Source organism: Ornithodoros turicata, chromosome 5 (genome assembly GCF_037126465.1).
Source record: "Ornithodoros turicata isolate Travis chromosome 5, ASM3712646v1, whole genome shotgun sequence".
NCBI classification, from domain to species: Eukaryota; Metazoa; Arthropoda; class Arachnida; order Ixodida; family Argasidae; genus Ornithodoros; species Ornithodoros turicata.
The window spans coordinates 34,480,504-34,505,018 of record NC_088205.1 but is presented as its reverse complement, the minus strand read 5'-3'; the positions used below and the strand labels follow the sequence as shown (position 1 = coordinate 34,505,018).

Below are 24,515 nucleotides of genomic sequence, written 5' to 3'. Positions count from 1 at the left end.
ACCTCTACCTGTTTGTAAACAAATGACGTCAGTGTTCGACAGCGCCACGAATTTGGTAGAGTTGAACTACGTTCAAACAAAGCTAGTAGCGAACAAGGTTGCGCCTGAAAGCCACGGTCTTGAGGGGAGTCCTACTTTTCTTTCGATAGGAGGCAGCGAACAATTGCCCATTCGTGGAACTCAGCTCTCCCCTTGCCATCTGTTTCGGTCTGTCTCCAACGTCATGATGACGATTCTCGGGTAAAGGTTTATTGGCTTTATGCCGATCGGAATATGCCGGTAAGCGCTACGACATGTAAACAAAGTCACATGACCTCAAAATGACGCGTGACCAGGACAAACTGGCATATTGTTGAATGCAGCAATAAACAACACAAGGAAGACACGAAGTTGACGCCACGGCTGCTTGCTCACTTACTTGTCCGTCCTGAAATACATATTCTGTCAGCTGTGAGTAAGCAGCCGTGGCGTCAACTTCGTGTCTTCCTTGTGTTGTTTATTGCTGCCATTCAACAATATGTCAAGATACCACCTACCCCAACTTCGTACACTTGTACAAGCTTGCAGTTTTGCGAAAAGCACCCGCTTGAGGGAAGTCACAACAATGGCGTTACGTCACCCCTGTGCTTGGAGGAAAAATTCCCTAAGCGCCTCTCCCAATGCAAGTGGGCGTGCTGACCCGCGCGCACATGGCATTGTGGTTAGTTGCCCACACACGTGATCCATAAACGTTCTGGGTGCACCGAGCCGCCACTACAGAGCAGGCTGACCGCCACCTTCATTATATTCCATTCAATATTCCCCATTCAGTTATATAATGCAAAATCCTAAGTATAAGGGTCGTCCTCCTTGCTAGTTTATTGGGATCACGGTCTTAACAAGGCCTAACGTTAGCACCACCTAGATAACAAGTGTGTTCGTATAAAGCGCGGACCCCATAACAGGCGACATGCTACAGATTTTGTCGCTGTCGCGGGTGCCAGTGCTGCTGTTTCCCGACCCATTTGAGAGGTGACAAAACCGAGCAGCTAAACAACGTTGCAGGAAAGAAAATATGCATTTCACAACTTAACACCTCACGACGAGAAGTTCGCCTGCGGTTCCCTCGCTTTAGTCTTCTTGTATGTTTTTTTTTTTTCCTTGTTCCGCCATTTTTACTTTCGAAAGTTCGCTTGTTTCCAGCCTACAAGCTCGAAATGTCATTGTAATAAAGTAGACTTGCCACGCCGTGGCCCCCACATCTCTGTACTCTATCATTCACTTCAGTCACGTACCGCAAAATCTAGCTGATTTGGACACGCGCCGGGCAACGGTCTTGGCGCTACAGATACCTACTGGGAGTAGATGCAGAAATATTGAGCCGCGATAAGCGCGGACCCCATAACAAGCGACACGCTGCAGAATTTGTCGCTGTCGCGTCTGGTCATGGCGCGACTTCCTGGTCCATTTGAGCAGCGACATTTCGTCACCGAGAAATGATGTTTTTGGAGAAGCAATGCTTATTTTATTCGAGCTAAGTTGTAAATTGCCATAAATATACCAAAAATAGTATTTCATTCGTATAAACGAGGAGAAATTGTAATGAAGTTGCTATGTAATATTCGCCGTAACGCAGTGGCGCTGCGGTTGAAGTACCCAGCGCCCCGCCCACTTCTTCGTCTGATAGTTTTGTTGGTTGCCCTCTCCAGCCTCTCCCTTGCCCACGCGTTCAGTTCTTGTTTCACGCCGCCAAATCTAGCTGGTTTTGTCAAACAACAGGCAACGAACTCAGCGACATGCTACAAATATCTACTGGGAGTAGATGCAGAAATATTGAGCCGCGACAAAGCTTTTTTGACGCTCGTGTGGCGGCAGTGACGTCGATTTTGTCGCTTCTCGCGTGTATCTGCCGCGTGTCGCTTATGGGATTCGGGCTATAGAGCTTTATTTTTGACGCTCGCGTGGCGACAGTGACGTCGATTTTGTCACCTCTCGCGCGTATCTGCCGCGTGTCGCTTGTTATGGATTCGGGGGGGGGGGGGGGGGGGGGGGGGGGGGGGGGGGGGGGGGGGGGGGGGGGGGGGGGGGGGGGGGGTGGGGGGTGGGGGGGGGTGGGGGGGGGGGGGGGGGGGGGGGATATGTTTATTAAAGATAAAGCGTCGGCATGTGCGGATACGGGTTGTGCTCCCGCGTGTAAGAATTCGTATACCCGCACTCATCTCTAGTCGTGACGACGTGCGTTATTTCAAACGTGCATTTTGGTTCAGAGCTAGAGGAAACCTGAAAGCAATTACCGGAAGTGATCACATAACTCAGTACAAATACCTTGTAACAAGTTGATTGGTCAACTCTAGCCGCCAGCGGAAAGTCACTAATGGAAGGAGAAGAGTTATGAAGTGCCGTAGCTTTCAATGTAGTAGTACATGTGGCAATACTCGAATGTATTCGATCCGTTATTACTCGAATAAATATTATTCAAACCGAAATTGCACTATTCCCACAGCCCTAGAAAACTGTCAGCAGATTACTTGCTCACAAAACACATACTCAAAAAAGTAATTGATTACCCGTAACGCAATTACTTTAACGCGATACGTACAATGATGTTAGAAGAAAAATATATACCATACCGAGGGCAAAAAGACGAAGACACCTAAAACAGATAAGTGAACAGCACTGTTTGGTCCCTTTTAATTGCCGTCGTGTCCTGCAGCTCCCAGATTGCGAGTGTGTTTGGCTAGGTTAATTGGGATAACATATGTAAACAGCAGCATGTAATCATCCTGATAATACGATTTTCAGATAGCTATAAGGCTACTCCAGGGGCGAATGCTTTTTTTCCTTCACACACAAAAATTTTTTAGTGGCACGTGAAAAAAAAAACCTCAAAACAAGTGCATAGTTACGTATTTCTGCTAAGCAGAGCAGATTGCACACTGAAACTGAATAAAATAGCATCAACCCCTGGACGATTTAGTCACGAATGTAACAGTACCAATCGCATTAGAATCACTCAAGTGCTGGCTGAAAGATGAAAAATCAAGCTTTCAGATGCAACTAACATGGCAGCAGTGAATTACTTCGTTTGGACGCTAGAAGGTAGGGGACTTAGAGCATGGTACCTCAAGCGGACACACATATCGCTTTCATTAACATTCTGGGATAAATTTTTTGCTAAAGATTTCGTGAATTCGTAGTTCAGATTAACTTTTTTAAAATTAATTTTTAATTAGTTTTATTAATTTTTTTAAATAGTTTTCCACCATTTTAAGAGCCACATCCCCCCTTAAAATTAACCAAAAGCACGAACTTACCGAGTGAAGAATTACGGCTGGTGCACGGATTAAGGAATCAAATCCAAACCACTAACACCTTTGGTCTAGATAATCAGCTTCACGAGATTTACTCAATAAAACAAGGTATGCAGAGTGGGTGCATTGGATGCAACAAAACACTAGTAAGCAATGCTGGCCATGTGACAGTTTGTACAGAAGTCCAGCTGAAGGTAGCATGAGCCAAAGCCTCCGGAAGCGACAGGTGGTGCAGAGAATTAGCAGACGTGACTGCGACCCAGATTATAAAATAGATCTAAATACTGTCAACCAGTACACGTCTGTCTGGATGGTTGCTTTGTGCCTCTACTTCCATTGAACGCCCCAGGCTGCGGCAGCAAGACTTGAGTACCTGAAAAGAAGTCCCCATATCAGCTAATGCCACAACTTCTGACCAACAAGGTGATTAAAAACACCAGTCAGAGTAACTATGATGCGTGGATCACACAAACGCTGGTGCTGCCAAGACGGCTGCTCCAATTGCATTCTCACAGACATTGCTATCATCATCTATTTCACGGCAAAGGGGTAGACTAAAGGAGCTCTCACCTGCCACAGCCCTGGGACTTGAATGCCAAAAGGAGGCAGCACCTCCAAATCTATCCACGATAAACACCTTTTAAAAAAGTGGCACATTTCAGGCAGTAAAGAGCAAACACTAGAGCTACAAACCCACCCAAAACAGACAATATACAACTCTTTGTTAGACTTCCCCTTTATTATGAGGAAACCAAATTATTTGCCCTTCTTAGACTTAATCTTCTTGGTGTAGAACTCGAGCTCCTTGCCCTCCAGAATGTAGCCGTCTGCCCTGCCACACTGGCCTGGGCGAGAAGCAAGGCATGCTGCCAAACAAATGTGAGCAACACATTTAGAATTTCAAAGATGTAGGAAACTCCAACAAAGAAGTAATCTAGGACACTCTCACCCTTCACTCGACCTGTCATGAACTGCTCCTCCAGGAGTGGGTCAACCTTAGCCAGCTTCTGTCGCTCCTTGATCTTTTTCTCAGCTTTTTTGCTACGTTTCTTCACCAAAGCACCACCCTCGATGTCAGCCTTAAAAACAAATTGCCTTTAGTCCCTGCCTTCAGGTCAGTTCCACTTGCAACTATGGCACACACATCAGGACTAAGATTGTTCAGCAGCACACAAGTCAGCCGAAAGATGGTATGATTGAGTCATCATGTCAATGTACTATGCCAGACACCCAATTACAAGTAGTAGCAGAGCAATCAGCATTGACACCCAGATAGAGCACCCATCGTGCATCACTACTGAAACACTGATCAAAATCATGGTAATCATAATGAAGTGGCCACATCTTGGTATCTTTCTGAAATATTCAATTATATCACTTTCAACAGCTCCTGCCGCAATACTTCTACGGTAGGAGTAACTGTTATGTACCAGTCAGGATTCTATATCTACAACCTTCCTGGCTAAAGTTTACAGCGACACCTGTTAGTGCCTCGTTTCCCCGAGATAGCGGTATCGGCGTCATGCGCAAAAGGAAAAGTGATCACAGTATTAATTTTGTGCTGGTGTCGCGAAGCAACTGTGGCTATGAGCAGCGTACGGACATGGACAGCAAGAAGGAGTGAGGGACAGAGGAGTTTAGTCACAGACTTCAGGGTTAAATTGTGCAGACATTTGTCTGGGAAGCCAGCTCAGCGCACACAGTATTAGTGACGACGAGGAGGACAATGTTAGCATAGAGCTTGACAAAAACAGATTAGTGATTCTGCTTCAGACGCCATGGAGATACCAGGTCCTGCTGACGCACAAGCTCTGCTGCGGGCACGAGAACACGACAGAAGTACAGGGCTCGTGCACACCCAGCTCGTCGAGCACCCGAGGATCCCAATGTGCATGCCGCCGAACGACCCTGCAGTACGTGCCACTCTAGTGGAGGCAGAGAGGTGTCAGAGGCAAGCGAAAGCCCAAAGATCCACGAAGGACTTCACTAGGCAATTCATGGAGAACCAATTTTGTACAGTTGCTCGGTGTGCGATCGCTTGTGGTTCAAGGATGATCTCACAGCACTGCCGCTGACTTGTCATGCACTGCTTCTACTAGAATTGGACGGCGAAAATGACTGCCCAATGCTGACAGCACCGTCGCTGAATATTCGGGTTACACAACCGTAACTATTCTGCAATTTGTTCTGGAACACTTATCTTTTGCACCCTCATAAACTAGGCACCATACTTCCCCGCATGAGGCTTGCTACCCAGAAATGGGATTTAATTCTTATCTACGTTAATGTACACACAGTCACTGACAGATGTTTCACAATTTCCAATTCTTTCAGAAAAAACTACTGGCACAGTCAACCGCCCGTAGAGGCAATGTATTACAGCTTCCAGTACCAGTCCACGCTATCTCCTGAAAACAAACTCCAATGGCTGTGACCCTCACTTCACGGTCAGCTTGAGCAGAAGACCTTCATGCAAACAATACACACACTACTGTTGACATCTGCATCAAATTTTGCACCAAATTAAGAGCTGATGAAATAGTTTGTAAAGTGCTTGTTTTACCAGCGGGAGGGTCAGAAAACAGCAAAGATATTGTTGCGCCCCCTTTAACAATTGGGACAGATGCAGTAGCCAGCACACTTGTCAACGCATACAGCGATACACTACACTAGCAGATATTCCTAACGCGTCATTCCTGTGCTACTGAGCAGACACAGTTTTCTAAGCCATTTTGGAGCAAAGATTCTGCAAGTTCCCACAGGAGGAACACAATGTTCAGACTCCTCGATAACCTATACTAATTCTCTGGCACCTAGAAGCCTAACAAATCGGTCTGCAACTGTGCATCTTGCGTATGTTAATTTGTGAAAATGAACTTGCAAGCCTCAATGCATTGTTCTGGCAACATATTTGGCGAATAAAAATTTCAACCACCGATATGAGCTATGGAGGGGTCACAGGCTTTAAACGATAGGTTTCACTCTAAAGCGACAGTGATAACCACGGCTTCATTCACACTGACACGTATCCGGACACAAATTCACGATTATGAATGCACCATGATCAAGAATGTTTCATCGTGGCACTACGGAGTACTTCCCCCGCTAAAACTGCCCGCAGGGCACTCACACTCGAAGCCACAAGTGCAACAGAAGCCATAGCTATGGACCCACCAACTTAGCACCCTTCTTGCGTCCCAAGGGAAGGGCGTAGTGCGACTCGTACCACTGCCGGAACGGAGTGGCGTCAATCAGCACAATGGCATTCTTGACCAACGTCTTTGTCCGCACCAGCTCGTTGTTGCTGGCATTGTACACTACATCAATGATACGAGTCTTGCGCGTGCAGTCTGAAAGAAACGCGATTCATGTAACAAAAAAGTGGTAAGGATAGATTAGGAGCTACTTACGTTCAGAGGCCCAGGAGAAATTGCCACTGTCAAGCCTTAGGGCACGGTACTTGCTGTTACCACCCCTCGTCCGAACTGTGTGGATGCGCTTGGGGCCAAGCTGGAATTGTAGACAGACACTTTTAGCTTGCGTCGTTCTACACCTCAAGACTAAGGAGACTACATATACAACAACCATTCAATTTGAGACCCTTGCGGAGCCAGAACCTAAAACTTGAGAACCTTGGAACGGAGTCCAAACGGATGCTGTGCACGTGACTGTAGCATCATTAGAGCAGGGGGAAAAAGGACGCAGTTACACTGTCTCACTTTTGCCTGCCTTCCTCCAAGCATTAGCCACAGGACCGGTATCAAAGTTTCCACAGCCAACAAGGGATGGTCGGGAACACAACATAAGGTAACATTTCCTCGATATCGATGGAAAAGACAACGCACCCGCTTAAGCCGTAGTTTCGGTTTGAAGGGACTATTGCATCCATCGCGGTCAATTCCGGAACTACAGTGCCATTTTACTGCTTGTTCACCAATAATGATGCAGAAAATCCGACGCAAATTAGTGGAGCTGTTTCTGCACAATTTGATGTAACGCATGGCAACAGCAGATGACGGATGTTGAGAGCATTCCGGAATTCCCTCTCTGTAAACACCACTTGGACAAGGCCAATCAGGGAGCATCAGAGAGACCTTGGCATCTGACCACCGGGTGGGAGTGATGGCGTCTGTAGGTCGCTGAGAAGTCTGAGATCGGCTTGTGAAATGCTGTTTCTGGTTAGCGTAGTACTTGTTGGTACAGCCAAGAGCGTAACACTGTGTTCCACAGAACATGGTCACGTCCGTCAGCACTCACACCGGTAGGCGAAATCCGGCATATTTACAAGTCTTTTCACTTGGTATATTGCAGTGCGAACGCGAAGCAGACTACCTCGGAGACAATCACCTGAGCTGCGCTCCCATTCGGGCTTATGTCACTCTGGCTTAGCTGCAGACGAAGTGTGAATCTTTAACACTCGCCTATTTAATAAGTAAGCCGTTTTTGAAAGAGAAACTTGGCCAAGTAGACTGTGAAACCACGCTGAACATTACCGTATCGGTCTCATACACACCTTTCCGGATGCGATAGTCCCTTTAACAGTACTTGAATTGGATCCCCGAGCAAATAACCATAAAGCTTAATGCAGCTTATATCCTCTTAAACAGCAGTGGTTTTTCGCGTACCTTTCAGATTATACGTAGCGTTCAGTGTTAGGGATTTGAGAAAACAAATCAGATTTAAATCAAGTCCGGATTTAAATTTATACGAGTAAATCAAATCACTTTAAATCCGGATTTATTTTCAGCACGCCAAATCAAATCCCTTTTTAAATCCATCACAAATCCGGAAGAGGAAGTAACACTGCTGAACAGCTGCAGAATGGTTTCAGAATTGACTGCAGTTTCCAAAACTCGGGTTTTTACATAGAATACCTAGTCACTAACACGAATTTCTAACAGCTGCGTAACTAAGAAAAAGAGGCAAAACATATGGAAGACACCTACTTCAGTGGAGCCCCATGAGCATAAACTGCAGGAAAAAAAAAAAAAAAAAAAAAAGGAACTTGATTGCAGGACGAATATTGTGCGCCGTGCTTATTACTTCCTTGTTGCTGGTCTTGGTACAGTACACCTGCCACACGATACTTATGTTGCTGTGCACGACCGAATGCATGAAATAAAGAGATGGTAGAGCAGCATAATGATACAACGCTGCAAAAATCGGTGGGGAGTAGAAAGATGGGTCCTAGCGCTTTTATTTCCCCCCGCGTGAAGTATAGTGCATAAATTCATGTAACCAGCATAGAAAACTGTCGCGTTCGGGTAGTACCACCGAAGAGCAACCCTTTTGTCCTATGAAGAGTCAGAGGTTTTCGCAGTGGCCGATTTGCCAAATATTGAAGTGTATTACATTTACTGCCAGCATTACATTACAAAGCATAGCAGAGGGAGCCAGAGCAAGCATTGCGCATCGCTCAGTCATACAGGCTGAATTTCATGGCAAATTATGTAAATCCGAATCAAAACTGAAATCTTCGAGAAAAAACGTGATTCAATCCAAATCCCTGAGCAAAAGTGTGATTCAATCCAAATCCTGTTCATAATGCAGCCACCAATCAAATCCAAATGAAATCTACCAGTCTCTTTTGTGGATTTAAACCAAATCCGAGATTTCAAATACCAACACTGGTAGCGTCACAGTTCATTCTGCGCGAGCGCAAAGTCCCCTGCTGTCATCCTTTCGATAATCTCTGAACTCAGTCACAGAGAAAGGAGAGTTTCCATTGTGTGGAGACACAGGGTAGCGCACTAGGTGTGCCTGGAAAATTCCTCCCATAGCCCAGCCTATGAGGTCACAACTACAGTCACTACGCTTACAGTAACGTCACTGAGGAACGTGGGCAAACACGGTGGCCATTTTGTAGCGTACGACTCCCGGCAGAGTTCCCGTTTCGGTCTGCTGTGCGGTGACTGTACTAAATTTCGTTGCTTTGCGTAGGAAGTCCGTTACTCATATGCAATGCTGTGACCTGTGTATTAGGCTTTGTTTAATGCTGAAAATGCTTACGGCAAAAGTTAAAGGAGTACAGAGGGCCATCCAAAAAAATTTCAGATTAAGATATCTGATGAGTGTGTGTCATTATACCAAATAGCGCGAAAGGTATTGATGTGTGCAATTTGTTTCCCAGAAAAAAACTCACATAAACATAGCTCCGCGCCTTCACCCTTAACTCGCCACTCCAGCTATAACGAGGATGAGGCGGTATGATGGCACGTCACCGATGACGGCATAAGGAGACTCGTTCTGGTTTGCTGGTCAGTGGGGGTCAGCGCATTGTCCCTTTGCCACCGTAAACCTGTTTTGCCAGTTTTCCCGGAGAACTGGGGACAGAAGGAGCGGCCGAAGCATTACCGAGCAAGGAGAAAGGCTTTATCAGAACCCCGAACAGCCGAGTAGCAGACGACAGAGGAGTAGCAGACAACATTTCTCTAGGCCAATCAGCGAGCGTTCTCCTTATAGCGTCAGTGCGAGGTTCCAGGCAGATCACAGGCTGGTACTGCTCTTCACCACCGTTGCGCGCAAGGTCGCTTTTTGCGGCGTATTTTAAATTCAATTTCTGCGATAATTATGACTCTGTGGTGTAAATTACTTCGCAAGGTGCATCTTACTGGCAAACTTAACAGTTTTATAGGAAGAAAACTGGGTGTTAAAAATGACTTCTGTGCTACTTTAAGTGTTCAATCGTCGTAAGAAATCGTCACGACATTGAAATTTGTCTAAGTATATTGCAGCTATCACCATTCCGCGCGAACATTACGCCGCTCTTTCTGTATGTCAAATTTCAAGTTACCGAATTCCACTATGTTGTGTGCACACACGACCAGCTGATATAACCTAATTTTTACTGAGCTATTAAGCTGCCATGAAAAACACGAGTGTTGATGTTAGAACTTTAATAAGCGTACGCAAACACTGTACCATACAGACAAATACAATTTACTCTGTTTCCGTTATTTATACTACTAATTCATACTATTTACTACTATTTATCTCAATTAGTCTGCAGTGCATGGAACAACTTTTCTGCTTGTGCGTGTAGTATTTGACTGCTCATATGGCAGTCACACGGTGCTTTTGAACGGCCAGTAAACCAAACACACATTGAAAAACCACCAACACTGCAAAAATAATGTGCACTACCATTTGACTCTCTATCCCCCGGGAGGGATGGCATCACATATGCGATTTTCAATGAACACTGAATGGGATACCCACTGAAGAGCGCCGTGTGGCCGATATTAAGCGTTACTGGGTTTGAAGCTTCAGTGAGCGTATACTATGTCCATGTCATTTTACATCAGGGTTTTCAAACACTCGGCAGGACTTCTGTAGAAAAGAAAAGGATTTGCAATACACAACGTGGAGCCACGCAGGTCCAATGTTAGTCCTCGTTTCCAAGAGGAAATCTGTACACTTTATATGGGCTTTGGCGGTGCTGCTTTTACGCAACAATAGCCCCAAGATGACAGCGCCCACGGCTCTTCCCACCACGTGACTACTCAAAGCCAATGGCCAGCGTGAAATGAATGGGGGAAAAGCGTGTCTATACTGTAGACACAACCACCAGAAACAAAAAAGGGGGAAAGCTAACAGGGCTGCGCTGTAATATGCAAGCACCTCGTTAGAAGCCCACAATCACTGTGGTCATTGCATGACCCAAAAGAACCACAAGCAAGCCAGCCATTCTTGCAGTGAAACAACAGCTGAAACACCACGTTTTAAGCGGAAAGGAGTGGCTAGGATTAAGTCCAGCCAATGAGCAAAGACAGCACTAGCTTGCGAGAAAGGTTTGCCCTTCACCACAGTCTGGAGCTGCAGGGAGAAACTGTGGAAGAAAGGACTGATGGAGCAGCTGGCTCCTGCTTTGAAGGACTTTTGAGTGAGTTTGATTTGCAATTTTCTGGCGCTAACATATCTTTGAAGGACTTTGAAGATGGAGTTGCCTCTGCGAGGTTGGTGCACCAACAAGTGAAGATTCACAGATTTCTGACCATCTCGGTGAATTAAATCGTTATGCGCTCTTTCTTGCAAAAAACTGTTGAATTGCTACAAAGGTAGGTGCTTATCTCATTTTCGGATATGCCATAGTACCACTCTGTACATAGGAAGGGAGTTGCCTCAGGACAGAAGCCGGCTTCTGTCCTGAGGCAACTCCCTTCCTACATTCTACCGGTTCGCTGGATTTCTACCCATCTCCACTCTGTACATAGTTTTTCCGCGTCCCTGCCAGGTACGGTTTAACAGGGCTTTATTGTATAATGCAGACTACATAAAACTCTGCAAGACTGCATCCTTTGTGTGCCATCTTGAGTCTCTCTGCTCCCTCAATCTCAAGGAAATGTTACCTTACTTGCATCTACACCACCTTGCATGCATTCCACTTTCGTGTGGAACATTATAGTTGCAGTAACAGATGCAAGAAGCTTCCTGTGCATGCTAATGCCAGATCTGCAGGCAACATAATAATCTGCTCTCTGTTACATGCATCGAACTGAAGGCTGCCTATTGCACCAGCAATTTAAGGGGGAATACATGGTACGGTCAAATTTTCGATTATGCACAGGTGTTGCTCCAAAGGTCATGCTTTATTAACCCACGAGGTTCAGTCTTCTCAAGGGGATTCGTTTTCTTGTTATGGCAGCTTTTGTCTCAGGAGCAAGCATTTCAGCATTGAAAAGTGGTAACATTATTACAAAACATATTGAAAAAAAAACAAAAAACTCCTGTACATTTCCCCTCGAATTTTAGATTACATCTGTGATTCAGTTTACTTCCACATCACTACCACAAGGAGGCTATTATGCATGTCTTGTAGTGACAAAATGGTAAAATCTAGTGAGAAAAGGAGCCGGAAATCATTCACTGGGACTAGAAGATCCAAGGTATATCTAAATCTACTGTACAGAGTGCTTAGAGGGCCACAGAAAAAATGCAATTTTACATTTCAAAATGTAAAATAAAAAACTTTACCTTTAGGTGCTGGAAGATGCGAATTTTGTCCCCCCAAGTACGAAAAAGGTGCCAGCACCTTCTTTGCTACTTTCTAGTGGATTCTAGCAGCTCACGAGAGAACACATTCTCCAAATATATGCTAGACCAAAGTGCAACACCTGTACATTCTCCAATCACGATGCTCGTACTTCAAATCCCAGTCGCATAGACAAATGCCGCAGGGAGCTTCAACACATTGGAACTCCACTCAGCTTCCACCTCGAGGAAGGTGTTGCTGGACTGCTGCAGCTCTATCTTAAAGGGGTTGAGACACTTCATCTCAAGTAAATAAAGTTGTTTATTTGCAAAGATGTAGACGTGCATTCAAAGTTTTACAACGAAGGGGGGTAATAGACGTGTGGAAAACGAAACCGCAAATACCGAAACTCATGCGGCTCTGATGTCACAGTAGGTGTCTCCACCAGTGAGGAAGAGACTTTACACGCTTACAACTACCAACGAGAATGGCCGGAGCTCTGATGTCAGAGCTCGACAAGTACGCGTGTTGAAAGGTTTATATCTCGCCAAGTACGACATTTAGACCTGGATTTATGGCATTTAGTTAAGGAGAGTGTCTACAATACGTGGTTTAGAGCAGTCATTTAACGTCAGATAACTTTGCAATGACAAGAGCTTCCAGCTCTCCCCGTACGTTACACTGGTAACTACCTGTCTGTTTTCCAGTGGCACAACTAGATTGAGTACGTAGCATGCAGTGTCTGTGGGGTAATATTACCTTTGTGTTGGCGGCAGGTCGCCCGAGTTCAAACTTCCTCTTCTTACGCAGAGGTTTGCGCTTGCCCCCAGTCTTCCTGCGCTTGTGCCAATGGTCACGGGAGATACCTACGACGACAGACGATAAACTGGTTAGTACGGTGAAAGAAAAACTACAGTGCGAAAGCCCCCACCCTGGTATCAGGGTTTCGTTCTCTCAGCACGTAATGTCAGCCGAAAGATGGTATTGATATATCATCACAGCAAACACAGCAGAGCGACTGGTGTCAACGCATTTGCACTCAAAACTAGCTCTACTTAAAAACAATCCCACCAGCAACATCATGAACATATTTCTTCTGTCTTCCGACCGTGCATCAAACAGTACAGGGCACAAACTACACCACCACCATAAAGTCTCGAATATTCACCATAAAATTTACACCAAGAAACACCAAGCCAGTTAAATAAACCAGTACATGTTGTAAGAAGACGTGTACAAACTCACAAATAGATTTTATGAGTTAAATTCACAATGATTTAACAGGATTACAAACATTGATGAAAATCATTCCTTACCCATGCTGGCGCCTTTACCGGAAAGAAAAAGCAGGTGCAAAGCATGACGGGATATGTCTTTCCGGATTGAATTGGATTGGATCGGTGTTATATGTGGCTTAAGAAATATATGAATGCCAGCGCCCTCGTTCATGCTGTCTGCTCGTCTTGAGACACCTGCCCTGTTTTAAAAGGGACTTGGCGAGCCTGAACCTGAACCTCTCTGCTCCTAAATGTGCTGCTGTATCTTGTAAAATGGCACTTATGACTGGAGTAAAAGGTAATGCAACGTTCTTGTAAGCGAACACACTCGGTACCTTTACTGATTGCACCTGATGAAGGACAGACTCCGTCCGAAAGCTTGTTTTTCAGTAGAATAAATGTTTCAATCTCTTTAAATACTTATTTGATTTCCCCAAACACAGACATTGGAGAAGTTTACACCAGACTGCTTGATCACAGACCCTTCCTTCAGGGAGAAATCAAGTACTTTGTCAAAGAGTTCGAGGTAACTGCGCGATGATCCGTTGTCTTTATCACCATGCATCTTTCTTGTTTTTCGTATTCAAGGGAAAGCGAAGTGACCGAGAAATACAGCGGCTGTTCGAGATACTAGAAAGCGTCACAACTATAAGGGAGACCCAGGTGGATCGCGTTTGCCGAATATCCGATCAGCACCTTTGCGCTCTTACAGGGAACTTAGAGGTTGCTATGAGCATGTGCAACAAGATCCTCGCCGCGGAAGACAAAATTAACGTCGTAAGTATTGTATGCTAAGGAAGTGATGGTGTTTGGTGGGTACATTCTTAGCCAGAGTAATGTTACAGGCCGAAGATCTCTCAGAAAGGAGACAGCAACGTCAAAGGGAGTGGAACAACTTCTCAAAAGAAATGCACAACAAAACTGCGTTGGTGGACCAGGCATTCCAGGACAAGGAAAAGCAAATCATTGACTGTTACCGCAGCCTACAGGAAAAGCTTGAATCCAAGCATGTTGCATAAATTTCATAAAGGTGTAAAGCAAAACATAGGAACACTATGTCATTGTATTTTGCTATGCTATTGTTACGTTATCATGCACACTCACTATTCACCAGGGGCAGATCCAGACCCACACTTTGGAGGGCGATTTCTATATCAAAGCACATAGCGGGGCGGGGCTGAATAGGAAACGTAATGTCTAACCTAATGCATTGGTATGGTGTGGGGGGCGCACTCCCCTTTCCCTGGATCCGCCACTGCTATTCACCACGGTGACACTACCTAGTGGTAGCCCATACACGGGAGCTAAAGCTAGAACATGCAAGATAGCACTGTGACTCATCACAGGGCCCATGGGAAACAGGCATGGCTTAGAGGCTGTACATTAGGGACTATGAGGTACAGTTGTGTTGGGGTCACAAGGCTGTCCATATGTCAACCACTGAAGATGAATATTTTTTTCAGTATTAACTGCTGTCAACAAAAATCTGCCCAAGACAAATGTCAATATTACAGTCAAATGCCTCAACAAGGTATATTAAACGTAATGGAAGTTCCCAAAACATCCTGTGCAATAGCTACATGACAGAACAATGTCTCGTCATGTAGGCCATTCATTCAGCATCAAGGTTATTTTTTCTACAAGCAACAGATCCATACAAAAGAGAAGGAAAATCGCCCAAGCAGTCTCTTCATTTCTGTAATATCCATGATGCTAGGAATCATTCCTATGAAAAGCAACAGTGCGAGGGTTTATAATTTATCAGATAGAGGATGCATCTCCTTTAGAGAGCATTTTGTCGTACCCTTTGGGGAAGTGTGAAGTTCTAACAAATGAAAGATTAAAAGCAAATTGTAGTCTGGTGCACTGAGTAGTCTCAGCATCATTCTTTTTTTACAACCTTGTGCATCTGCTTATGGTGAGACCATCCCAAATCTTTTCTTCTGCTACCAAAAAGGCTGTCCAAAATAGACGTAACCGGATAGGAAATTCATAGGTGCCACACTTGAGACAATGAAACCACTCTGTTGGCTATACCACATCATTACAACCTGTTTTCATGTCAAGTACGCAGGGTGCTATGCCTGTTTTGATATTGGTGATTTAAAGAAAAGCAGTTGATGAAAAGAATGATGGAGCACAGTGGGGTAACTCTCGCATCACCAGGGTTGGCCAAGCAACATTCAGATATGCAGATCACATACGAATCACAAGACCTCAATGCGTGCACTGGCGTACAGTACACTGTGCATCCCTCAAGCCAGGTATTTTCCCAGACCCCCCCCCCCCCCCCCTAAAAAAAAAGAAAATATTGGCCAGAGTGGCACAAAACGCCACAAAAGCAGCAGATATGGGCATCACCCCCTTTCTTCCACAAAATGAAAATCCTGGGAATATCCCTGCCAAAAGCTTCCTGCTTTCCTCGTTTGTGAGGACTGTTATCTCATTGATTGGGCTTCAGATTGGGCCATGTCTTTCTCTGCATTGTCTCAGCATTGGTGACAGTAGGGGGACTAAGCTAACAAAGCAGTATACCCAATCAATGACGATGTCTTTGACAGGTTGCCACTTTTATTTCACCAGTCACACGGCGTCTCTTCTGTTTGCCTCCTGTCATATGCAGAGGCACACTGTCAAAAGCTCTCTTCTTTTGGGCTGCATTTTGTGAATTAGTGCAAGCTGTGCAAGTTCCCGCATTCGATTCAGCGGAGGTGGAGCTTTTGCACTACACTCGACCTCTGAATTGGGAAAAGTGCAGCACAAGTTCTACACTCATCAATATGCTCAACTATCATTTAAGCATCTTTTGCTTTGTCCGATGTCACAGAACCCACAGGACATGGGTATTTCGTAAACAACTGTCTTCTCAAAGGGGGTGAGCGTGTCCAAACAAAAATCATTGTTAAAAACTAAACAAAGATTGAACTTCCTGCAAAAAGTAAGTTATGATACACTTTGTGGTAATAGGGGATTACAATACAGTTGGAAGGAGGAAATACTTTTTGAGACATCGGAGAATAAAACATCACTCAATTTTCTTACGGCACAAATTGTAAGAGTGGTGATTTGGTCAGCCAGAAAAGTTTGTTCTGCTATATCCACAATTTTGTCAGATTTATATAAGCGTTATAGATTCTGCAGTACTCTCCATTTTGTCATCTTTCTCCCACTGCTGTTCTTGTAAGGTTTGTTGATGACATGTGATCATTTAATTGAGTATTGTTGCATATTGTTGCACTGCAGCATGACTTTCATACGCCTACCTTACCCTCACCTACCTACCTCCATATGCCTACCTTATGTACGAGGGTGGATCAAATATAAATGAGACTTTCATTTTATATTTTTTTTATTTGTCATAAGAAGTAAACAAAGTGTGCATTATTTTTTTACATTATCTCCCAATGTAGAAATGCATTTTTCCCTATGGGTCGATAGCTTTTTTATCCCCTCTTCATAAAAAGAAATGGGTCGTGGCCAGTTGCGCACAAACTCCTACACTGCATTGTCATTGCCAAATTGTTGGCCTCCCAGTGCTTGTTTGAGTGGCCGAAACAGGTTAAAGTCATAAGGTGATAAGTCAGGGCTATAGGGAGGGTGTTCCAGTGGCGTCCAGCCCATTTCCCTTAATTTTGCACATGTGACGGATGCAGTGTGGGGTCTGGCGTTGTCACAGAGAAGAATCGCTTTACGTGTTGGTTGGTCACGCGTTTTTCTGTGATAAGCAAGTTTAACCTCACTCAAAGGTTCACAGTAATATGCAGCGTTGACGGTGCGACTATCGTGCAAGAAATCAATGTGCAAAATGCTGCGCTGGTCCCAAAAAACAGTTGCAAGCGCCTTGCCAGCTGACAGCTGAGTCTTGGCTTTGACAGGGGCCTTCGTTTTCAACCTTGTCACGGCCTTCCACAAATTTCTTATGCCAGCAAACACACACGGCCTTGACAGTGTTTGATTCCTGAACTGTGCCGTCAATCTGTGCAGAATTTCAGTCGGTTTTACACCCTCATGAGCAAGGAACTTTATAATAATACGTTGCACAATCGACAGGTGTACCTTTTTCTTAAACATCGTATGACGAACTACTGAGGAAATGTAACGAGATTGGTCGGCTTCTCACGTAATCACTGACCCACCTACCTAGCACGTGCACAAGCGGCAGCGCGCGCCAATTGATAGAACACGCTATACAACAAAAGTCTCGTTTATATTTGATCCACCCTCGGAGTTGGCATGCCTTTTCTGAGTTGGTTGATTTCAATGGTTGATTTCTTACGTAATACGTCGGCTATCGTCCTCCAATGTTACACAAGCTAGTGTGTAAGAGCTAAGTGAGTGTAGTGCAGATCGTTCACAGATGTGATTGTAACTGTGGTGTGTTAGCTGTTATGTATACGTTCTGTTGTCTGGGAATGTTGATTCTAACATTAGCTTTGAAGAGATCATCATGATATATCTGTGAAATAAATTCACACTTGTGAACCGATCCCTGTCGTTTCAGTGTCCCATGCAAGACGTATTTGCAGAAAAACCTAGCGGTAGCGGCCTGGATCTATCCTATCCCAAATTTTTGAAGGGCAACAGTTGGAGCCTGTCATAAGGGGGTTATCAGGTAACATGACCTGGGCGAAGTATTCCTATAAGTCAAGGTTGGGGCTTTGTATATAACATCAACATTAACGAGGTAATTATTGTGCCCCCTGTCAGTTATGTAAATTTTGGAACATCCTTCGCATAATATGACATGCATTGCATAACCTAAGAGATAGAAAATTATTTGCTCCTCTCAACATGTCTAGTCAATGCCACTTTTAGCCTGTACAGTAGATCAGTTATGTGATAAATACTATGTGCTGTGTCTGTATGTGATGTATGAATAAGATTGTTGTATATAAGAACCTTTGCATGCCACCTCCAGCACAACAGATATGGTATGCACCAATTTCATTTTCACATCGTTGGAGTGGGTTTCTACTACACATTATGCTGAATTACCCCACGCAGGTTCACAAAACTTCACAATCATAAGTAAAATTTGGGTACTTGAGAATGTCTGCAATGTACCTGAAAATGCACCTCATTCCAAAGATGTTGCAGGTAGCACCTTTAAGTCCTTCCCTATATTCGGCTTTGTATCAATGACATCCAAACTATGTACACTACACTGTCAGTGAGGAGTTTCATGATAAGTAACTGTGGAAGGAGGTATACGACATATGCACTAGAGCACTGCACAGGCCTAATTTTCAGGCCCATGCCCCGCCCAGGCACGGCTGCTATGGCCCGCACCCAGCCTGGGCCCGATGTCGTCTATAGATTTGCAGCCCGGGCCCAGTCCGCCTCTGCTCGCCGGCTCGCAAAGGCTCGCCGTTGTCGGCAATAAACATAATGACTGGTTATCATGTGGGAGCCTGTGACGAATCAGAGACAAGCGATGTATTTATCGCACAGTATAGAATAACAAAAAATTTAGCATCAAGCTTGTTTGTAGCCCGCCTCGGCTAATTTCCCGTTGTTTGTTAGAACAAAGCCCCCGGCCTACAGGTACGTGTACGGCCTAGTGCATAATTTAAAAAAGCTGCGTGACACATTAAAAAAGGAGCTGCATCTGAATAAATGACTTAAGGTACCAAGGCAGATAGGAGACAGTCAGTTGCCTGCCCCGTTATTTGGTGCCATGCACCCTCCTTCTGGTAAATACTTTCTCAGTTCTTCTACTTACAGCTGAACAGTTGGTCACAATAAATGTTTGTGGTATAGCTCACTTGGCCTTGTCAATATGTCCAGGCTGACTGTAACGGTATCAATATGTGTTGTCTGTCACACAGCACTACTCTTCTTGCTATGCTGGCTTCCTCGTGACTCCCTTTTCAAGAAAAAGATTCAAAAGGTAACACAGATGACATTTTATTTACAGATGTTGCTGACAGCACTGCACAAGTCCTACATGCCATTCTCCACCTTGGACAGTATATTCCATGCTTCCCTTAGACCACTCATGTAGGCACCGCTCACTGTTTGAGGAAACATGCGGTTGGTTCCCTGCATAAACAATTAGCCTCATATTACATTTTGTTTCACACGTCTCAAATGGTAACACCAAACAACGTTTAGAAACATATTTACACTCAGCTTACATTCAGACCTTACTAACAGTTGGAGCTGCGTGATATGAGGCATCGCTACATAATAATCACAACTGATTAAACTTTGGATGCTACAGTATTGGGTAAAGCAAGAAGATGCAATGCCATGACTTCGTGGTGTGGTAGCACAAGACTCTGTATGCCTGTTCCTCGTGCTAGATCAAACTACATATATACCCGTCACCAAGATAATCATCTCAAGAAGTTCCACAAAGTGCTGGTAAGCACCGAGTTTATAGCCATATTAACGAATTCACCAACACAGTTTGTGTGACAATGACTGGCTGAACTCGGCCATTGTAGGTGGGCACTGCCTGTGAGCGTCTGTAGCACATACAGCCGCCAACCCATTTTTCAGACTACTAGGAGCCACGAAATCAATCTGCATTATCAGGCAGTACGAATTTTTAGTGGATAGCATAAATCTACTTCAAAAGCCTTCACTCAGAACAATCAAAGTAACATGAAAAAAAAAAAAAAAAAAAGAGAACCTATACGTGTCTGCTTCACTGCGTGAACACACAACAACGTATTGGGGCAAATTCCAGTGAGGGTTGTACTACCCTTGTACGCGTTCATCACTGGAGTCACGCAGCAAGGATTGCCGCTGTTGACAGGCATGCATCAACAAACTCCATGTCACTGCCGCCGTTTTCACCTTTTTTATGTTGTCGGTGCCGAAGATGACGGTTATGCTAATGCTGCTGAAATGTCATACGGCAATGTCATATTAGTCTAAATCGTCGATGAATTTGAGTCTTTGCCTCTACGAAACATGTTGGTCGCTGTAAAATCACTGACATCCTCCCTTGAAGCTGAGGTTGACATTGCAGTATTTCCGATACTCAAAGAAACTCGTACAGTCAAACTCCTTTACAACAAAACTCAGGGGACAGCAAAAAAAATTTGCAGCAAAGGTATTTTCGTTAAAAAGGTGTTCGCTATAAAGGAGTTTGACTGTAGTCGAGGACATGTGTATTGAAAGATAAGCCATAAGCTCTTGTAACATGTCTGAAGTGGAGTGTTCAGTTGCGGTCGCACGCAAATAAGCTTCACCTTACCACACGCGCGTGCCACGCTTCTACGCATTCGTCACGCCGGAAATGGTGAATGGCCTTTTCGTTTCGTAATAGCACTACGAAATATCAGGCACGGGAGAACATTGTTCTACCGTATTTTGGACACTCATTATACGGTAAATCCCAAACACCATGCTGGTTTGGAGCAAGATGGGCAAGAATAATCGAGCACGTTGTCCGAGGAGCGGTCTGAATTACTGGACGTGGAAATATATTGATGCTATGGGGCATTTGTCGGTAGCAACAGTTTTGTCCGAAAAATTGGGAAGTCCGAATTTTCAAGTCCGAAAAATTGGTTGGCTACTGTATGTGGGTGCCCCTGTGTTTAAAAGACAGATGGATGATGATAACAGGAATTTCTCCAACATTTTCCCTAGAGTGTCAGTTCTCGTACTGCCCCAAAGTGGACTATGGGCATTAAAATCACATGACAGAATAAAAGAAGTTGGAAGTTGAGTGCATAGAACTTCTATTTCCTTTTGTGTAACATTTTCTGGTGGTAGCAGGTAAACTGGGCAGATGGTGACAACCCTGTCCATGAGTACTGGCTGAGATCCTTGTGTAACAACCGCTACACCACAAGATGCTCGGACTGTGTCCGAGCAATCGTTTTGAAAAACATTATGTCTGCGCAGTGGATCTGGTGTATGTTTGTCTAAATGTGTTTCTTGAAGGCAGAAAAATGCCGGACTGTGCTTGTCGAAAACGTCGACTATATCATCTAAACTAGACAGCAGACCACGACAATTCCACTGTAGGATCTTCTGGCCCATAAAGATGGCAGTACCATGAAGAAGGATGTGTACAGTCGAACTTGCATATATCAAACTCGAAGGGGATCGCAAAATAGTTTGATATATCCATAATTCGCTGTATCAGCTCTGCTACATTAGCAGCGACCAAAGCACCCGTGCTTAACACTAATCCCCACCGCAGTCATGACAGATGTCGAAAGTAGCGAAAACACATATTTTACAGCAAAAAAATCGGTGACCTCAGCTTGCATCTTGTTGCGGGCAAAGAGGTTAAAGGAGCATGGAAATAATTTCGAACACATATTTTTTCACCGCTTGATATGAACATACTACCTTCATAAACTGTCACGCAAAAAATTTCCTTCGAAAAGCGCGAATTTCCTGAGAAAATTAGTTTGCAAGAATGCGCTCCGCGGCGACAGTCTCCCCCAAGCTGAGTCTGGCGTGTGGTGATGTCAGGCGGCCGATCACTTCATTGGCTGCTGGAAGTGTCCGCTCCCCGCCAGAATCGTCTGCTAGCTCCGGAATCGTGGCAACTTACCGACTGAGACGCTGTTGCTATTTATTTGCATTTGACATTCACTTGCATTCTTACGTGATTTTTCTCGTACGTTTTGCATAGAACAAGACTGCGGGCAGCCTCCCCCAAGTCGAGTCTGGCGTGTGGTGACGTCAGGCGGCCAATCACTTCATTGGCTGCCGGAAGTGTCCGCTCCCCGCCAGAATCGTCTGCTAGCTCCGGAATCGTGGCAACTTACCGACTAAGACGCTGTTGCTATTTATTTGCATTTGACATTCACTTGCGTTCTTACGTGATTTGTCTCGTACGTTTTGCATAGAACAAGACTGCGGGCAGTGTAAAAGGTGCGGCTAGGCCTCTGTGTTGCTGTGACGGCCCGAGTTGAGGTGGATGGTATGCGGTTGTGGTTTCTGTTCCGATTGTGCTGAGGTGTCGTTAATTAGTGAACAGTATTGTGCCTGTGTGTGCAGCATATATATGATACGACTAAATACATTCCTGTCAGTTGGAGATTTATTCCATGTGCCATTGTTGTATGCTGCGTATGACCATTCAAAAAATGAAAATGCTTATTTGGCCATATGTTTTGGGGTTTCCCACAGATCGCGAACAGATGAACTCTACTGACTATTTTGGTGTCCATGTTGTTGTGCTTTTGGAGACGTTGCGCTCCTGGTATCAGTAAGATATGGTAAGCGCAATGTTACACAGCTATGCATTCATCGGTCTCCTCCTTCGCCTCGGAGATGCCAGTGTCCATGCGGTTCAGAGCCCATAGTGTTGACCACAACACGGAGAAGTCATGATGGTCGACGACCTCTTCTAGTGAAAACACTGGTTACTGCACTGCGTTTCATGACAATCGATTTGTAACCAAGACGAAGCACTATATTTCGATCCGAATGTTCGTTCACACTTAGCAGCATCACTTACCAGCCTCCGGTAAATTCGTGTGGCGAAATCGAAGCTGGCAGAGCTTAGGCTCCAACTCCATAAAACGTTTTGTCAAGAAGAGCAGATGTGTCGCCTAAAGAGTGTTCAGTTCATCACCTGTCCTTTCCACGACATCCTATGAACAACAACGTTTCCTGCTCGGTCGGCTTGCCAGCGCCGCGACGTGGAAGAAATCGCAAAAAAGAAAGAAGAAGACGGCGCGGCCATACGACGTCAGCGGCTGGCAGCCGAGTGAGGGGGCATTTCTGCCGCGAGATTCAAAGCTCCCTCGTGCTCCAGGATTGCGCGCCACGCTCAAACTTTTTGTGCGAATATGTATCGCAGGGCTCAGAATCGTAATTTCTGCTTCTTGCGTCATATTTTATTCCGATCATTTCCATGCCCCTTTAAGCACACGCATCTCGATCTTGTCAAGATGCTCCCCGTTTGTAAGGCTGGAGCTTTCCACATCTATGCAGCAGCAACAAATCACTTGAAAAGCTGAGATGAGCTCAGTGGCTGTCGGCAATGGCTGTGGTTCTTCATCGTCGTCGGTGCTATCTGCTTCATCGGCACCGGCTATGTCCGCAACAGTGTCCACGTACGTACGTTCCGCAACAGCTTCCGTGGCATCGTCTACACCCGAGTAGTCCGTAGCGTTCCCGCATGGGAGAACGATGCCCGGAAACAGAGAGTTCACGAAGTGCCGTGTCCAAACACTCTCACGTGCTTCAACCACTTCTGCTTCTGTGCTCCACCCCACAGGAACACAGTGTGCCATGCGCAAGCAACGTCACGTCAGGGCGTGGAGCTCCCCTGGCGTTTCCTCGTCTGTATTTTCGTCTTTTCTGCCCACGTGCTTTCTCCTCCGCTGCCCTCTTTCGCCCTTTCCTCCTCTTTGAGGGTGCGAGATCGCCGGCCCAGAAGAGGTGGCCTTTTCAGCATCTCGACGTTTGGTATATCGGGTAACCGCGGTACCGAAGTTCCCGTGCTGCACCCGTACACCCGTGCTATACTTTTACATGTAATTTTCAAGGGGTTTTTTGGTTGTTCGATGTACACAATAATTCCAAATATGTGGGTTCGACTGTATTGCTAACTTTTGTTGACTATGAAGAGATTTCATGATCTATTCTTGGGGGGAGTGATTCGTTGCCACAGGGGCCTCTTTCGGGCAGCAGCGAGCTCCTTGTCAGTTATATCGGGGAGACACCCACTCCCAGACCAGCTGTAGTCTTTTTTTGTGACTGGGAGAGCGTGCTCGCAAAGAAGTGCTCGGAGCTCGTCTCATCATCACACTCCATGGAGGTCATCTTCATGGAGTGCAATGACAGAAGTGGCGTTGGTGACAGTGATGGCACAGAAGTTTGGGGTGTTCGAGGTGGACCTTTACCTCTTTCGTCTTCACTCGTGCTCGACTGAAGGCTTATTATTAGTTCGGTCTGTGTGTACTGTGTGACTAGTTTTACTTTGTGTTTCACTGCTGTTGCAAATGATTTCTCAAAGGGGATGGGAGAGACTTTTTTCCTGGCTTCTCGATAACT

The 24,515-nt window shown here is 45.1% G+C and overlaps 3 protein-coding genes across 3 annotated transcripts in view; 1 reads left to right on the top strand and 2 right to left on the bottom strand.

Annotated features, from left to right (window-relative positions):
• Positions 1–4,008: 4,008 nt before the first annotated feature.
• On the bottom strand, positions 4,009–13,679 carry LOC135394339 (small ribosomal subunit protein eS8-like). The gene is made up of 6 exons (XM_064625031.1): positions 13,578–13,679; positions 13,021–13,127; positions 6,701–6,800; positions 6,465–6,640; positions 4,240–4,369; positions 4,009–4,156 (listed from the first exon to the last, which is right to left on the bottom strand). Exons 1-6 carry the CDS (start codon positions 13,579–13,581, stop codon positions 4,047–4,049), a joined length of 627 nt encoding a protein of 208 aa, XP_064481101.1. The 5' UTR covers positions 13,582–13,679; the 3' UTR covers positions 4,009–4,046.
• A 3-nt stretch (positions 13,680–13,682) lies between these two features.
• On the top strand, positions 13,683–18,024 carry LOC135394340 (biogenesis of lysosome-related organelles complex 1 subunit 5-like). The gene is made up of 4 exons (XM_064625032.1): positions 13,683–13,836; positions 13,982–14,064; positions 14,127–14,315; positions 14,384–18,024. Exons 1-4 carry the CDS (start codon positions 13,812–13,814, stop codon positions 14,555–14,557), a joined length of 471 nt encoding a protein of 156 aa, XP_064481102.1. The 5' UTR covers positions 13,683–13,811; the 3' UTR covers positions 14,558–18,024.
• Positions 18,025–19,429: 1,405 nt separating this feature from the next.
• The window catches only part of LOC135394336 (lysine-specific histone demethylase 2-like), a 70,148-nt gene continuing 65,062 nt past the window's right edge, over positions 19,430–24,515 (bottom strand). Inside the window, exon 15 of the mRNA XM_064625030.1 lies at positions 19,430–19,580. Coding sequence (XP_064481100.1) covers positions 19,482–19,580 — 99 coding nt within the window. The 3' untranslated portion in view covers positions 19,430–19,481. The remainder of the gene's footprint in view (positions 19,581–24,515) is intronic.